General features: G+C 35.8%; 1 protein-coding gene and 1 long non-coding RNA gene across 2 annotated transcripts; one reads left to right on the top strand and one right to left on the bottom strand.

Moving 5' to 3' along the window:
- Positions 1-4,606: 4,606 nt before the first annotated feature.
- On the bottom strand, positions 4,607-5,001 carry LOC140012845 (putative wall-associated receptor kinase-like 16). The gene is made up of 2 exons (XM_072061186.1): positions 4,882-5,001; positions 4,607-4,816 (listed from the first exon to the last, which is right to left on the bottom strand). Exons 1-2 carry the CDS (start codon positions 4,999-5,001, stop codon positions 4,607-4,609), a joined length of 330 nt encoding a protein of 109 aa, XP_071917287.1.
- Positions 5,002-14,760: 9,759 nt separating this feature from the next.
- Positions 14,761-16,190, top strand: LOC140012599 (uncharacterized). Its single transcript, XR_011819785.1, has 3 exons — positions 14,761-15,176; positions 15,440-15,496; positions 15,898-16,190. It is a non-coding gene; the product is annotated as an uncharacterized lncRNA (long non-coding RNA).
- Positions 16,191-17,699: the final 1,509 nt, after the last annotated feature.

The following is a 17,699-nucleotide window of genomic DNA, read 5'->3' on the forward strand; positions in this document are numbered from 1 at the left end:
AGGGAGATAAGAATACCAACTATTTTCATGCCTGTGTGGCTGGAAGGAGGAAAAGGAACAAGATTGGCCTTATCAGGAGGAGAGATGGGGTGTGGTGTAAGGATGAGGAGGAGACTGGTGCAGAAATAATCCAGTACTTCAAGGAGATTTTTGCTGCTGAGTCACCTCAGGGAGTTGATGCAATTCTTAGTGAGGTACCACAGTCTATAACTAATCAGATGAACAAGCAGCTCATTCTTCCAGTGACTGAGCAGGAGGTTCACAGAGCGGTCTTTTCTATGCATCCAAACAAGTCACCTGGTCCTGACGGTATGACCCCTCTTTTTTTTCAAAAATTCTGGCCTGATATAAAGTTGGATCTGATTAATGCTGTCCAGAGTTTTTTTCATTCTGGCAATCTGCTTAGAGCTGTCAATGAAACACTAATCTGTCTAATTCCCAAAGTTGACTCCCCTGTTGATATGACTCAGTTTAGGCCTATTAGTCTGTGTAATGTCTTATACAAAGTTATCTCCAAAATTTTGGTTAGTAGGTTGAGAAATGTTATCCATTGCTGCATTAGTTCTACTCAATCTGCTTTTGTCCCTGGTAGACAAATTCTTGATAATATCCTTGTGGCACATGAATGTATTCATTTTCTGAATAACAAAAGAACTGGCAGGGAAGGGTTTATGGCTATTAAATTAGATATGTCCAAAGCATATGATAGGGTAGAATGGTTTTTTTTAGAAAAGTTAATGTTGAGAATGGGCTTCTGCCAGCAGTGGGTGGGGTGGATTATGGAGTGTGTCTCCAGTGTTTCTTACTCAGTTAATGTCAATGGGGAGAAGAAAGGATTCATCAAGCCATCTAGGGGGTTAAGGCAGGGGGACCCATTGTCTCCTTTCTTATTTTTGATCTGTGCAGAAGGTTTCTCAGTACTGCTTAACCAGGCAATCAGACAAGGAAAACTAACAGACCTTCAACTGTCTTCTGGGGGTCCTAGATTGTCTCACCTCTTTTTTGCAGATGACTCATTAATATTTTGTAAGGCAAAAGAAGAGGAGGCAAGGCAGCTGATGGAGGTTCTAAGGCTATACGGTGGTGCTTCAGGACAGCTAATCAATACTGAGAAATCCTCAGTGTTCTTTAGCAAGAATGTTCTAGTGGGGGTCACACTGAAGGTGCTGGAGAATTTGAGATGGATGAAGGAGGTTAAGCAGAGCAGGTACTTGGGGTTACCTCTGGTAATTGGTAGATCAAAAACACAAGTGTTTAACTTTGTAAAGGATAGGGTGATTAGTAGGATATCAGGTTGGAAAGAAAAGCTACTCAGTTTGGCAGGGAAGGAAGTGTTACTGAAATCAGTGGTTATGGCCCTTCCAGCTTATGTGATGTCATGTTGTAAGCTCACTAAGGAGTTATGCAGGGGTATGGAGAGGGAAATGGCTAAGTTTTGGTGGGGAGGTAAGGGAGAGGAGAGGAAGTTGCATTGGTTAGGTTGGGGAAAGTTATCTGATGTTAAGCAAAATGGGGGTTTGGGTTTTAGAAACTTAGAAAACTTCAATGTGGCTCTTCTGGCTAAGCAGTTATGGAGAGTTCTTACTAGGCCAAATCTGCTTGTGAGTAAAGTCCTTAAAGCTAAATATTTCAGAGGAACCTCTATCTGGAAGCTGAAAAGGAAAAATACTGACTCTTGGTGCTGGAGAAGCTTACTGAGTGCGAGGGATTTGCTGGAGGAAGAAATGAGGATCAGAGTGGGAGATGGGAAAACTATAGACATCTGGAAGGATAGATGGGTTCCTGGGTTGACAGGAGGGAAGGTGAGTTCAGAACAGGATACAACATTGGGTTTGTGCACAGGGAAGTGAGGAAGAGAAGGAACCACAACAACTAAATAAGGAGAAAGGAAGATGGACTGCCCCTGACAAAGGGTGGATCAAGCTAAACACTGATGCTGCATTGAACCGGCAGAACAGAAAAGCTGGTTGGGGAATCGTGGCTAGGGACTGGGAAGGAAAACTGATTGCTACTTGGGCATGTCCTTCATTCACTTGCTCTGTACCTGTACTTGAAGAGGCATTGGCGATAAGAGCTGCAATGGTAAAAGCTACTATGGAAGGCTGGGAGAAAATTATTATAGAATCTGACTGTAAGGTGGTGATCGATAAGATTGAGAAGGGAATGGAAGATGTTGTTACGTCTACTGTCTTGCAGGACATTAAACTGCTACAATATAACTTTGAAGAATGTTGGTTTTCCTTTGTTAGAAGGGACTTCAACTTTGTTAGTCACTCTTTAGCTAAGTTTGCTCTTAAGCTAGATGCTACTGTTGATTGGAAAGCTAACTTTCCAGTTTGGTTGCTTGACTGCGCTCAAGCAGACGTAGAGGAGCAGTTGCTTCAGAATGTGTAACCTGTTTTTGGATGAATGAATTGTTGCCGTTTTAGACAAAAAAAAAAAAATATATATATATAGTGATATGCATAATTGGCAGTTCAATTTTGTCCCCTAATGCATTGAGAATTTTCCTGTTCTTCTCTCCCAAGGTGTACTCTTTGCCCAACACCTCGAGATCTTTGATCAAGTCATTGAACCTGCAATACATTTTGTCAATATCCTCAAGAGTTTCAATTTTAAATGATTCATACTTTGTGACTAAGATAGCCTTTTTCTGTTCTCTCACGCTATCACCATCCTCATGGATTTCTCTTAGCTTATCCCACATTTCTTTGGCCGATTTACAGCCTTTTACTCTAATTGATTCATTTGAATCTAGGGCACTATAAAGAACATTCATGGCTTTGGCATTCAATGTGAGATTAGTCCTATCTTGAGCATTCATTTCAGCTTTCGTTTTTGGCCGAAGCAAACCTGTATCTGCATCAAGAAAGTTAGCTTCATGCGGTCCTTCACTCACAATAAACCATAGCTTAATATCAATAGATTGCAAAAAGATAATCATCCTTTCTTTCCAGCTAATATAATTGGAACCAGTAAACATGGGAGGCCTAGTGACCGATTGTCCCTCAACAAACATGGCATGATTGGTTGTCATCTTTACTCCAAGCCGCTTGAGCTTAATCTCTAGGAGACCAAGTTCTGATACCAATTGTAAGGCCCAAAAACAAGCTAAGAGGGGGGTGAATTAGGTTGATTAAAATCTTAATCAAATTTATGCACTTTTTCTTTAATAAAAATTTACCTTCTTTTCTAGTAATGATCAACCAAGTAGATCAGAAGAAGAGAGCAATGTTGATTAGAAAAACAAGTATAGATAAGCAATGAAAATTTTATTAAACAAAAAAAATAAGATAGAATATCAAACCGATTGTCTACCAAGCTTTCCTCAAACTTGAAGACCAATCACTAGATTGAGCAACTTCTCTTTGATGAAAGATGATCAACTAGATGTACAATGGAGGGAGCACTTCCTCCTTGCCCTAAGTCTCACTTAGTCAAGCTAAAAAGTTTTACAATCACTCAGATAACCCTCAACAAAGCTACACTAATGAAACTTTCAACCACAAGAGAAATGCTCACAAGAAATTCACACCACTTGGAGAACAAATCTAGTTTTGGAGACTATTTTCTAGCTAAAATATCTCTTGAGATCTTGTAAACAAAGTGTGCAAAAGTCACTCACTGGTTCAGAATCGTTTGTATTTAAAGGGAACCAAAAATGGGCTTCAATAATGCTTCCAACGGATAGTAGGCAGATGAAGAGTCAGCTAGCCGTTGGGGCCGTCGGACGTCCGACAGATGAATCACCGCCCGATCCCATCGTCCGAAAATCAGCCAAGTTGTCGTTCGGACGTCCGATGGGATATTATCGTCCGACAGCATCTGCTTCCGAACGTCGTCAGAGAGTCATCAAAACTTTGCAGAATTTCTCGGACGTCCGATGCGATCGATGTGCGTCCGAAGCGTGCGTCCGATCCTCCCGGACGTCCGATGCTTCCTTACGAGCGTCCGACAGAGTTTCCTTCTTGATGTTCTTCATTCTTTCGGACGTCCGACAGCTTCCTTTAGGACGTCCGACATGAGTGCCCTGTTTTTGCTTCTTCTTTTGGTTGATTTTCTTTCCTTGACAACTTTTGTACCTGATTCTCTTAAAAGCAAAACACTTATATTTGAAGAGAATTAGATAAACATTTCAAAGTGCTTTGTGATCATCAAAATCAAGAATAACACTCGTGTATACATAACTATTACATACACACGAATAAGAAAATACACCCAAATGAATCGTATAAAACACTACAAATATACCCGACAAATATAGACAAATATATTGAATACTATATTTCAATAGAAAAGAAACTACTAAATAAGTGGGGAATAAATAAAAGAGATAAGGAAAGAACGCATCCGAAAAATTGATAACGGAGTTCGGCAAATTTTGCCTAATCTCCGAGCACCACTCAAGCTACCCGCTTTTATAAATTTGGGAGAAGAAAGAATTACAAAAGAATTACAAAATCCTTTTTGGTGTAATTCTTTTGTTGGTGTTTGGTGTAATTGAATTGATTTGCTATAACTCTCAAGCCCTTACCCAAGCTCTCAACTCTACCGATGTGGAATAGAAATTGATGCCACAAATTCAACAATTGTGACTTGAAAAAGTCTACAATTTAGGTTTTGAATTCAACAGAACCCTCGAATGCCTCGTTGATAGACTCATTTCTTCTAATTCCAATGCTACTTCTTTCATGGTTGGCCTATCTTCCCCCTTGACATTTAAGCATCTTTTAGCTAGCATAGCAACTTCTTTCAGTTGCTCAGCATTTCTTTCAGTGTCGATATTATCATCCAGAACTTCAAACAAATGGTTATCCTTTATTGAAGAAAGAAATAACTTGCCAGACTTCTCTCTCTTGCAGATCTATCAAAGCACAGTACCTTCTCTCCTGTCAATAGCTCCACAAGAACAACCTCAAAGCTATAGACATCACTCTTCTCAGTTAATTGACTAGTCTGCAGGTACTCAGGGTCTAAGTAGCCAATTGTTCCTTGCACCATCATTGGTATCTCACATTAAATCATGGGTACCAATCTTGATGTTCCAAAGTCTGACACTTTCGCTGTGTATTTATCATCTAGGAGTATGTTGACCGACTTCATGTCTAGATCAACAATAGGAGGAGAAGCAACAGAATGCAAATATGAAAGTGCCCCTGCAGTTTCTATGGCTATCCTCAAACGAGTATCCCAGCATAGAACTGAGGCCTTGGCTTTGTTTTGCACATGATCAAAAAGTGTTCCATTGTTGATGAATTCATAAACTAGAAATTGGAAGAAGTAGTTTAGTAGTAATAGGAAACAAGAGCAGAAAGGCATTATCGTTTGCTTTATCTTTTCTTTTTTCTCGGAACGAGCCTAATAGTAGGTAGTTTTTCTTCTTTTCACAAGAAACAAACATGCATCTTTCCTTTTCTTTTTCATCGCATTTTTGGAGAATGGCTGTAGGAATAAACTCAAATATTTTGCGCGTGGTTTTTTTCCATGACGATGAACTAAACTTCCCTTTCTAGTCAAAAAACAATAGAAGATTTGGTTTATCTAAAATTGTGAGATCAAATTAATTATTTACTTGTATTCGTATGTTTTCTGATTTAATTTTTTATGATTTTTATATTATTTGAATATTTTGGTCCGATATTAAATTGATCTAATAACCTAAAATCAATTAAAGCAGTTAAATTCATAATTATTTGATTGCTTTAAATTAGTGGTAACTGGTATGATTGAATTTGTGTCAGGAGAATATATGGATTAATTTAAAATAACCCTCATAGCGCGTTATTTGGTTAGAACAGGATTTCTCTAATTCTTAAGGCAATTAGGAAATTGAATTCTAAGATCGTACTTAGGGTTATTTCTTCATTAGGATAGTGGTTAATGGCCGTACTTTAATCACCAATACAGTAAGAAGAAATTGACTGTTATCGCTTGTTTGACAGTTATAACTTATTTATTAGTTAAAAGACCAAATTATCATTGCATCGATGACCAATTAAGTGAACTATTTTTGAAGTTATTTTGATTCAATTTTAGCACATTGTTATTTTAGTTTTTTTTATTGTTATTATTTTCATTTTATAAAAATCCCCCATACCTTGAATTCTAGAAAAAACTAATTCTCTCCAATCTCTATGGATTCTACCCTGCTCACCACTATTTACAAAATTCATATTTTTTTTCAAATAGGCATTTTTAATTATACAATCTCGACATCTATCAATTAAAAGCATCTAAATATGAAACAAACTTGTAACTAAACAAGACAAATAAGAACAAGAACAAAGTTTAGGAAGAAGAATTCTTATTCAATGTTTTGAAAGTTGAATCATTGAATACCTTCATAAGTTAATCTCACAAATAAGTTTGGTACAAAAATGCTCTTACTTCCCTTGCAAAACTCTTAAACTAATTTTGAAACTCACAATATGAAACTAGAGTTAAAACTAATTTGTACTTCTACTTCTACTCTACTTCTTTATACTAATTCATCCTTAGAAGATGCCACAAGATACTTCAAATCAATGAGATATAAGAGGTATCTATAGATGTTTTTGAAAAAGAAAATGTACTCATAATGTTGTCATAGAATTGTTCTTCATTTTTTCAACTCAAGTTTGCTGGATCTAGCCGGATTTTATGAGAAAAAATGGTTCAAAAAGTAGTGTAAAATAAGTGCAAGTTGTAGAATCAACTTGTAGCACATAGTCAGGGATTTGCAAGGTGGATCTACGATACCTCGTAGATCTGCCTCGCGGCTCTTCCTCTTTTGCAGTTTTGCACTTTCTGTTCAAAATTCAATTTTATTTTATTTTTGGACTAATTTCAACGGCAATTTTCTTGATGATGTAAGCTGAATTAACTCTTACACCAAACATGAAAGTTGTAGTTCTTTGAATTAGTTTTCCGATGCATCAAAAATCAACTCATTTGGATATCTGTAAGATGAAAAATAATCAAAATACCCTGACTAGTCACTGCCTTATTTCAGCTTTTGACAAAAATTTTGCCCGACTGTATTTTGGCTTTTGATAGAGATTTCACTAATTGATATTCAAGTTTGGAGATGATTTAATCAACTAGTTTAAAATTTTTGACTTACTCAGCACAAGTATCTTAACGAATAGTCATACAAGTTGAATTAGTGAAGCCATTTTTGGGTGGTCAGGCTACAATCTTTGACTTTTGGAGGTTTCAACCAAGTATAGACGTAGAAATTTTCTCCAATAAATGGTTTATAAAGTCTATTTACAAATTATCTGCATGCTTCAAGAAGACACTTAAAGCCAAACTATCTTTGGCCTTATCATTCTCACTAGCGTCCTGAGCAAGTGTAGATTCAATATATTGATGTAATTTACATGTCTTGAGATGAACTATTATTTGTTTCTGTCAAAAATTGAACTTCACCTTTATTTTGAGTTTTTAGACAGAACAAACAATATTGCAATTAGAGTTTGCCATAATTTACTATATCTCTAATGCCACTCTGATGGATTCAAACAAATAAACACACTTAAACCCACAGAAAGAATCAAGAAAAATAATATAGAGGCAAAGGAAATTCTTCAGCCATTCATCTAATGAGGCTGCGGCCTTTTTGTTTCATATGAAAAGAAAACGACACAAAGCTGTGGCACTATAAGCCCTATTGGCTTTTTAACTAGTACACTACTAGACCTCTAACACCAGTAGTAAAGGAATAATCCCATACAACTCCAACTCCACTAACCAATTAATTAATGACACGTGGCTACACTAATATAATAATGTTTGGTTAAATTTTTTTCTACAGGCGTTGCTCAATTCCTTAGCAGTGTAAGCTTTGCATTTTCAATATCCTCAGCAGGTTACTGCTGTTTTAGCACTTTCAACATTTTTCTAAAAAGCTTCTCATTGCGCTTATTTTCGTGTATCTTCTTCACCATGTTGTACAAACAAAAAAGTTGTGATCAAAAGAATCAACATGCTAGCTCGTACAGTAGTATCTATGTAAATTCTCGATTAGGTTAATACTAAATATCACAATCAAGACACACATAACAGACACCTTATCATCATCTGCAACACCATCACTATAAAAGATAACATTAAACACTAATTCCATGGAAGACCATTTCTGACTACTTTTCGTGTACTATGAATGAAATTACAAAAGGGATGGATGACTTACCAGTAATAATTGCTGTCCTGTTCCCCTTGCACTTGATTTCGGCAATGGCTTTTGTTAAAGTGGCTTTGTCCCACATTGCCTTATAAGTGCACCAAATCAAGAGAGATTTAGTTGTTTGTTTGAGCCTTTGGATCATCAAACCTTTTGTTTAGTAAAATATTTTTGGGCTCTCTTGTATTTTAAGTATTAGATGTTTTGAGTCTAGGAACACTTTTCTAAAACATTTTTGTACTCTCTTCTTCATAATAAAATATTGCTCTTTCTCTACCCATAGATGTAGGTCAATTTAAGTGAACCACATAAATTCTTGTGTTCCTATTTTATTTATTTTTTTTTATTTTTCTTTTGAGGTTACCAAAAATCCTTTTCGTCAATTTTCTGGGGCCATATCCAACAAATTGGTATTAGAGATTCTTCGGAGGTTTTGAATTTTGTGACAACAATGACAATAACAAAGACTATTGTCGAAAAATTCGATAAAAATATCAACTTCAGGATGTGGCAGTTCAAGATGGAAGCCATTTTGGTTTAAGACGGAGTTGATTTAGCGACACAGGGAATTGAGAAAAAGTCAGAGAATTTGACAGATGCAAATTTTGCTGAGATGGATAAGAAGACTCGGTCTAGTATTATTTTAAATCTCTTTGATGAGATTTTGCAGGAGGTAGCCACTGAGAATTTAGCAAAAGCCATGTGGGATAAAGTTAAGGCCTTTTACATGAAGAAAACGATTGAGAATAGGTTTTATTTAAAGCAAAATCTGTATATGCTTCACATGACTAAAATTACATTTATACTTCACATCTTGATAAATTTGATTCTATTATTATGAACTTGGAGAACATAGATTCCATTTTTATGACGGAATTGTTAGAGTGGATGTTCCTTTTAGAAGGGCAGAATCAAAGTATAGTGTTGAACAAGGAGGTGTAACTGTTGAATTCTACGGCGGCGAACTCAATGGAGTCAGTTATAGCGATCATAACGTCATATTCAGCTGTGTATTTGCACCCAAGAACCTCCAAGGTACCCAAAGAGATGAGATTTTTTCAAATCAAGAACATGTCTAACATTAATGACCATTCTCACAATACCATCATGCATTTTAATTCAAATTGTACCTTATCAACAACATCACAAATGGTATTATTGCCCATCAAAATAATTCTACCATTATAAGATTCATAAGTGAAAAATAAATTTCTATTAGGACACATGTAATAAGAGCATTCCAAATCTAAAATCCATTTATTTTAAGATATTGTCCTGTCATTAGTCACAAAGAAAATATTTCCTTCATTCTCATCAACTGCAGCACCAGTTTTGGCAGTCTCAATATTTTTTTCACTAGGTTTTCTCTTTTGTTTCAATCTAATTTTTAATTTAAAATAATTTATCTTAATGTGCTCCATTTTTTGACAATAATTGTACTCCAAATTTCTATGCTTGAATTCAGATTTAGATTTAAATCTATTGTCAAATTCTTTTTTCTCGATTCTACTCTTAATAACTAGACTTTCTGCCTGATCTCCACAAAATTCTTCAATAATATCCCTGTCAATCTACTCCTTAAATTTTAATGCAGATTTAATTTTTCGATACGAAAGGTACTCTCATTGTAATGAAAGTTTGCAGGTTTGGAGTTTATATATTTTGCAGGAATCTACTATCACAGGTTCAGTCGCAGTTTCATCATCATCATCTTTATCTGATTCTGACATCACCAAATTGTGGCATGTGCGTTTGGGACATATGAGTGAGAAAAGTTTGGGCATACTGAACAAAAGGGAACTTTTTTGTGGTCAGAGTACTGGTGATTAGAATTTTGTGAATACTGTGTCTTTAAAAAGCATAAAAGAGTTAGCTTTACTTCACCAGTAATTCATAAGACGAAAGGTACTCTTAACTATATTCATTCATATTTATGGGATTCACCTAGTGTTCTGTCTAAAGGATGGTATCAGGTATATGTTGACTTTCATTGATGATTATTTAAGAAAAGTTTGGGTTTATTTCTTATACATAAGAATGATGTTTACCTCACTTTCAAAGAATGGATAGTGTTGATTGAAAAACAAATAGATAAATAGATCAAGAGACTTAGAATAGATAGTGATATGAAATTTTGTGCAAGAGAATTTGATGAATTTTGCAGGAATGAAGGGATTGTTTGGCATCGCACTGTCAGGATGACGCTTCAGCAAAATGGTGTGACTAAATGTATGAACAAAACGCTTTTGGAGAGAGTGAGGTACATGATCTTTAATGCAGGATTGACAAAAGACTCTTGGACAGAGGCGATTTCTATGACTTGTTATAACCGTACTCGTTCTACTGCTCTTGATTTTAAAATTCCTGAGAAAGTTTGGTCAAATACTTCTGCTGATTATTTTGATTTAAAATTTTTTGGATATCCAGCATATATGTGTATAAATGATGAAAAATTAGAATCCCGAACTAAAAAGTGTATCTTTCTTGGGTATGCTTTTGGGGTGAATGGATACAAATTATGGTATCCTGATCTCAAATTTTTAAAATTTAAAATCAGTAGAACTGTTAGTTTTGATGAATTCTCTATATTTTTTTCCAAGAAAGGGTCCTCCAGTTCTTATCAATCAAATGATAGTATGCAGAAGCATGTAGAGATTAAGATTGGTAGTTCTGGTCCTTCTACTCAACAAGTGCCAGTAAATGCATCTGATTGTACAGATGAAAATAATTCAGAAGAGGAAGAATGTTTCATTACCAAAGATAGACCAAGAAGGGATATTCGACCACCACAAAGATATGCAAATTTGATTGCATATGCTTTGTTTGTTGTAGAAGAAACTGATGTAGTTAGTGAGTCTACTACCTAGTCAGGGGCAATTTCTTGTGATAATTTTGCTAAGTGGTTGATTGCAATGAATGAAAAAATTAAATCTTTCCATTGAAATGGGACTTGGGTTCTTGTGAAACGGCCTTCAAATAAGAAAATTGTTGGATGCAAATAGGTCTTCAAGAATAAAGAAGGTATTCCAGGGGTCGAAGATGCAAGGTACAAAGCACGGTTGGTTGCAAAAAACTATAATTAGGTACAAGATGTTGATTTTAATGAAATATTTTCACCTGTTGCTAAGCATAACTCTATTCGTGTTTTGCTTGTGTTTTGCTTGTTTTAGTTGCCATATATGATTTGGAGTTGGAGCAACTTAATGTTAAAACAACTTTCTTACATTGTGAACTTGAAGAGAACATTTATATGAAACAAACTCGGGGATTTGAAGTTGAAGAAAAGGAAGACCATGTTTGTTTACTGAAGAGATCCTTATATAGATTGAAATAGTTTCCAAAACAGTGTATAAGAGGTTTGATACTTTTATGTTAGATCATGATTATTCAAGAAGTATGTATGATAGTTGTGTTTATTTCTGAAAATTAAATGATAGTTCTTTTCATTTAGTTGCTATTTTATGTTGACGACATGCTCATTGCTGTCAGGAATTTGTCAAATTTTCACACTTCGAAATTACAATTAAGTAGCGAATTTGAAATGAAACATTTGGGAGCAATTAAAAAAATTCTTGGCATGGAGATCAAGAGAGACCAAGGAGTTGAAAAGCTACTCTTGACCCAAGAAAATTACCTTGAAAATGTCTCAGAGAAGTTTGGCATAAAAGATGCTAAACCTGTGATCACTTCTCTTGTTAGTCATTTTCGACTATCTGCTACTCAATCACCATAGTCAGTTAAAGAAGAAGAGTATGAGGCACAGGTTCCTTATTTCAGTGTAGTCAACAGTATTATGTATGCAATGATTTGCACTTATATAGATATTACACAAGCAGTCTGTTTAGTTAGCAGATATATGTCTTGTCCTGGAAAAGTGCATTGGCAAGCTATGAAGTGAATTCTCAGATACTTGCGAGGAACTTCTAACTGTTGATTGGGGTTTGGGAGAAATAATAATACTTTGGTTAGTTTTGTAAACTCTGACTATGTCAGGGATCTTGACAGAAGAATATCACTTTTAGGTTACATATTTTGTATTGGTAGTTATACAGTTAGGTGGAAAACTACTTTACAATCTATTGTAACTTTATCTAGAAGTTTCATGATTGACATGACCGAGGCAGAATATATAGACATGACCGAGGCAATCAAAGAAGTTTCGTGATTGAAGGGTTGTTTGGTAAATTCAATCTACATCAAGGTGTTACTACTATTTACTCTGATAGTCAAAATGTCATTCATTTGACTAAAGACCAATTGTATCATGAGAGGATGAAGCACATTGATGTAAAATTTTATTTCATTCGAGATACTATTGCTAAGAGAAAAGTCCTTGTTCAAAAAATCAGTACCAAAGAAAATCCTGCTAACATGTTTGCGAAACCTCTTCCAGTTTACAAGTTCAAACAAGGGACTTGATTGGAGTTCGTTGTTGGTGATTTAGGTATATTGGGACTTATGTGGAAAAGTTAGAGCAGATTTGCTATTATCAATGTTGGAGACACACCAAGGTAGAGATTTGTTAAAGTGGCTTTGTCCCACATTGCTATTTGTATAAGGGAGCGTTTCCCTTAGTTGCTTATAAATATAATGGGCCTGTAATAGAATTAAGTGCACCAAACCAAGAGAGATTTAGTGGGGTATTTCGGCCTTTAAGTCATTAAACCTTTTGTTCAGTAAAATATTTTTGGGTTCTCTTGTATTTTGAATATTAGGTATGTTGGGTATAAAAACACTTTCTTAAGACATTTTTGTGCTCTCTTCTTCATAGTAAAATATTGCTTCTCCTCCGCCCATAAACATAGATCAATTTGACCGGATCACGTAAATTCCTGTGTTCCTATTTCATTTATTTTTGTTTTGTTATTTGTCTTTTGGGATTGTCAAAAATCGTTTTCGTCAATTTCTTGGGCTAGACCTAACAGCTTTGACAAAGAAACAAAGATTCAGAAGAAACAAGTTTTAGAGAATATTCAAAAAAGGACAATCTTTTAGGGAGAGGAATAATAATATATAATAAATCCATTCTCTTAAATACTCACCATGTTTACAGGCGCCATCTTGGCATGGATTGATTTGATAAAACCAAATATCATCTCCTAAGGTACTACATTCATACTGATAAGTGGTAATACTGCTGGATTCTAGCTGAAGGGAGATCTTTTTGGGACTGCACCCTGAGATGGTTTTAATTTCAGAATGATTCAGAGGCCAGGACCACACAACAGGAGCATTTATCAGACGTACTTTTGGAGGGTTGATACAACTCTTTAACTTCCAATTTTGGTCAACCAAGAAGGCATAAACACAGGTACTAGATGTAAAGTTCTGCGAGGTAGTTAACTGCAAACTATATTGGCTGAGGTAGTATGGAACGCTTGCCTGACAACAATTGATGCCATAGCAACCGGTAATTGTTGTGGTGCTGTTACACATTGAGGTGCAACCAGAAAAGATCTGTTGACTGCCATCTATCAATTTTAGGAGGGCATTACCACATCCAAGATGCATCAGTTTGTTGTGTTCTCTGGAAACAAAGAAAGGAACTTGAGAAAAGGAACTCTTCAATAAAGACTCATCAATCATTGGCCCATCCACTGAGCAGATTTGAGAAAGTGGGTAATTGATGACTATAGTTTGGGCTCTCAGGGAGACTTCCAGCACCTCTCCGAGTTTTTGAGAGCTTTGTCCAGGTTGAAGCCCCAGATATGAGCTTAAACCATTGATGGAATCACCAGAGGGATCTGCACAACGTATGCCGTATGCTTCCTTGAGAGCACAATCAGGACCAAACTACAAGAGGACAGGCTTTTTGCTATGCTTTTGCTGCGGCACAAGAGAAAGTGCAGCAAATTTCACAATGTTCATAATTTTTGCATAAAAATGACATAGCTTTAATAAAGCCCAAAAAAAAAAGAAAAAGAAACGAGGTTCTAAATATACCTAAATGCCAAACTAAAAGCAAAGTCTCAATTCCTAAATCAATTCCACTTCTCAATTCCTAAATCTGAAAGCAAACGACGTTCTCTCTTCCATCTCTCAATTCCCTTCGATTCCTAATGATGTAGAAATACCTTCGATTCCTAATTCCTGATCGATTAATCCTTCTTTTTCTTTCTAAAGCCTAATTCCACCTCCTTCATCTTTACTCTCTATTGTAGAAATAGTATAAGTCGATTCTCAAAGGAAAATGGTGAGGCATATACCTAGCAATCTCAATTTTGTGTTTGTTTCTTAATAGATTCTTAGGTTTGTTTCTTAAATTTATCTCTGCAGTAAATACTAAACTAAAATTTCTTTTAAGTTTTAGGTCATTTTGCGAAAGGTGAATAAACTGGATTTCCTCGGTTGGATTTGCTTCTCCATCAGTGAACTAATTGTAGCTTTGAGACAACTCAACTAGCAATTCTGCAAGCTATTTTGGTTCAAAGGCAAGGTAATTAAGCTCAATTTCTTTGCAATATTTTCACTTTACTGTGACGCCCCGACCAAAGGAGGGTTTCCTTTTATACAAGTTTTTGTTGGACGAGTGGAATAGCACCGTTTTTCAGCTTGGAAAAGAAAAAACAATTTTCGAAAAAAGGCAGGGGCCAAATCCGGCCGGAAATCCGGCCAGTTTCTGGCCGGATAGCTAGCCGGATTGCCTAGCCGTTTTGAAAAAAAATTGAGGAACTCACTGCCTTGTATCCGGCCAGGAATCCGGCCGGAAATCCGGCCAGATTCCGGCCGGATTGTGACGTGTCACAGCCGGTCAGCTTTGACCGGCTGCCTTTTTCTTCCCTATTATCTCATTGTTTTGCCAAAAATATCTCATTTTTCTTCCCCTGCTCAACCGAGCTTCATAGAGAGAAAACTCCCAAATTTCCTAATTTCAATCTTTGCCCAAAATCTTGAGTTTTAACCAATGGTTTTGGAAGCTACTCCACACAAGGGTGCACTATGGTGGTTTAAAGCTTTTGGTGGATTGGTTTTGAAGGGGAAGCTTTAGTTTGGTAGCTCTCTTGAATTTGAGGTGAGTTGATTATACAAGTTATTTTTGGTTCTAGTAATGGATAATTAATGGTTTGTGGTGGACATGTGGGTTATTTTGTGGAGTATTTCATGTTGGCCTTGGAGGTCTTCATAAGAAATGTTGGTTTATGTTTTAGCTTCGTAACGCCATAAGATTTGTGTCCACCGGATAAGCGTAGTTTCACTTGTGATTAAAATGCCAAAAGGTGGCAGGAACTTGTTAAGTTAGAATTCCTTTTATTTGACCTGCTATTTGTAATTTAGGACTCCGACTTGAACAAGCCAATGAGGTACGATGGATGGTTCCTGAGCTGTGTTTGGGTGAGTGAACCTTAACTATTACTCCGAAAGTTACTTTTGAAATAATTCTTGCATTGGTTACACGACTGCATCTCATTGTGTATGTGTGTGTGCCATAACATTTTGGCTCCGATGAGATCTTGGGAAAATCTTGTGCTTAGAACCAATGTCTCCACTACTGTTTGCGCATTTCTTGGAGCACGATGGCTCCTTATACCTGTTTATCTGTTACTTGATCTAAGGGAGCGTTGGATATCTAAGTACAGGGATTTCACTGGCTTCAAAGAGCATCATACGTACATTTGATCGCTAGTTCATGATATCCATTAAATGCTTTATTGTGGAAAATATTTGATTACTGATTTTACTGTTCACTCGCTGAGCTTATAGCTCACCCCCAAATGTTTTTCTTCTCCCCACAGGGATCGAGGCCAAGGAAGCGCTTGTATTACGTTATATGTATGACCGGATGGCATGTAACTTGTATAGTTTAGATTTGGGTTCGTTTGTGTAATTGTTGGATTAGGGTGACTGTTTGGAAATTGGAATGGATGGATTATACCATGTACGATTTGAATTTGGATTGCCTCTTGTGTAATAGCTTAGTGTTAGGGTTTGTATTAATTGATTGGACTTGAATGGATGTACGTGTACATTCAGCTGCGTTTGTGATATGTAATTCTTGAAGGATTTAATGTAAAATACAAGATTTATATTATAATTTATTGGAGAACTGTAGTGATTGATCGAGTCCTGGCGAGAGCTGGGCAGGCGGCCCGTTGACCCCTCTGGTTCGCCTTAGGGGAAAATGGGGTCGTTACAATTGGTATCAGAGTCTAGGTGTCCGATCTCTGTAGTGTATCCTAAGTTTGAAATTTTGGATGCCTGACTGTGGGATTAATTTGAATATTATGTGAACAAGGATCTATTGTATCTTAGGGGTTAAAGAAATTGATTATTTGGGAGTTCTTATTTGGGACTTGCAGAAGAAACTGAGGAATTAGGTGTGATGTTATATTGAAGGAAGATATAGGATGAGAGATTTGTAGTGAAAGATTGGATAAATTTGAATTATCATTATATTTGTAAGTGTAGAAAGAATTGGGATAATTATCAGTACTGGCTATGGAGGATAAGAGACCGAGATTTGATAGTCAAACTCCATGTGTGATGATTTGAACCAAGAAAAATATACCAAAGGCATAAAATGCATTTTTTTTGCCACATACCTTCTAAAGAAATTCTGCTTTGGGATTTTAAGGAAAACTAGGATGTACTAGTTTTATTTGCAAGCGATGAGTGGAAATAAGATATATATGCTTTAAATATGTATAGTTTTCGATTTTGGTAAAAATGTGAATTTTGCTTGAATTTCAAATTTGAAAATTTGTGAATAACTGATGAATTGATTAATTTGACATATGATGGGTTAAAACAAGGATAACAATTTCTAAACTAAGTTTTTCCCCCTTGATTGTATATTGGAGTAGTCTCACACTTGAATTTGTCCATGCTTTACACGAAGAAAATATATATATAACCTGAATTTTCGAAAGAATGGCAAGCTTATGGTTAATAATGTGAATCCTGAACTTGATAAGATTTCTGATTACTTTAAATACTCTTCTTATGTTTTAGAATTCTTGATTTTCAAGAAGAGATTATGAAATAATCACAAGACAAACAAGACAAACTTGGAGAGCAAGAGAGGGAGAGAAGAGCCGAGATTGAGAGAGTGAAAAAGAAGAGAAAATTCTTCAAAAATCTTCAAATTTTAGCTTTCATCTTGCCTTTGGATCTTGTGGGAACAACTTAAGAGCTTGATTGTCAAAGATTGATATTCTACCTAACTCACTTGAAGGTATGTTATCTTCTTTAAAAGAGAAAGTTTGGGGTTTTACTCTCTAAGCTATGGAAATGATGTAGTATGTTATGATTATGGATTTATATGGTGGATTTGATGTTTATATTGAAGTTTCATGGTTAATTTTAGTGTTGTTTTGCTGTTGGAAATTCGATCAAGAAGAGAAAATTTAGGGTTTCTTGCTTTAATGCTTTCCTTAGTTGCTTTGAGTGAGAAATTGATTTGTAGTGGTTGTGTTTGATAAATTGCTTCATTTGATTGGTTGGTTTCTAGCAAAAATTTGATTTGGGTTAAGAAACTCTAGACTCCATTAGGTTAGTTGTGAGGACCCGTAATTTTCTTAATTTCTAGGGTTTTAAT

This window comes from Coffea arabica, chromosome 8e, assembly GCF_036785885.1.
Source record: "Coffea arabica cultivar ET-39 chromosome 8e, Coffea Arabica ET-39 HiFi, whole genome shotgun sequence".
Classification (NCBI taxonomy): Eukaryota; Viridiplantae; Streptophyta; class Magnoliopsida; order Gentianales; family Rubiaceae; genus Coffea; species Coffea arabica.

Bases quoted from the DNA above. Each gene is read 5' to 3' on its own strand.
- LOC140012845 (XM_072061186.1), bottom strand. From the start codon at position 5,001: ATGGTGCAAGGAACAATTGGCTACTTAGACCCTGAGTACCTGCAGACT. The intron at 4,817-4,881 runs GTACTGTGCTTT...TCTTCAATAAAG, and splicing joins AGCTATTGACAGGAGAGAAG to GATAACCATTTGTTTGAAGT.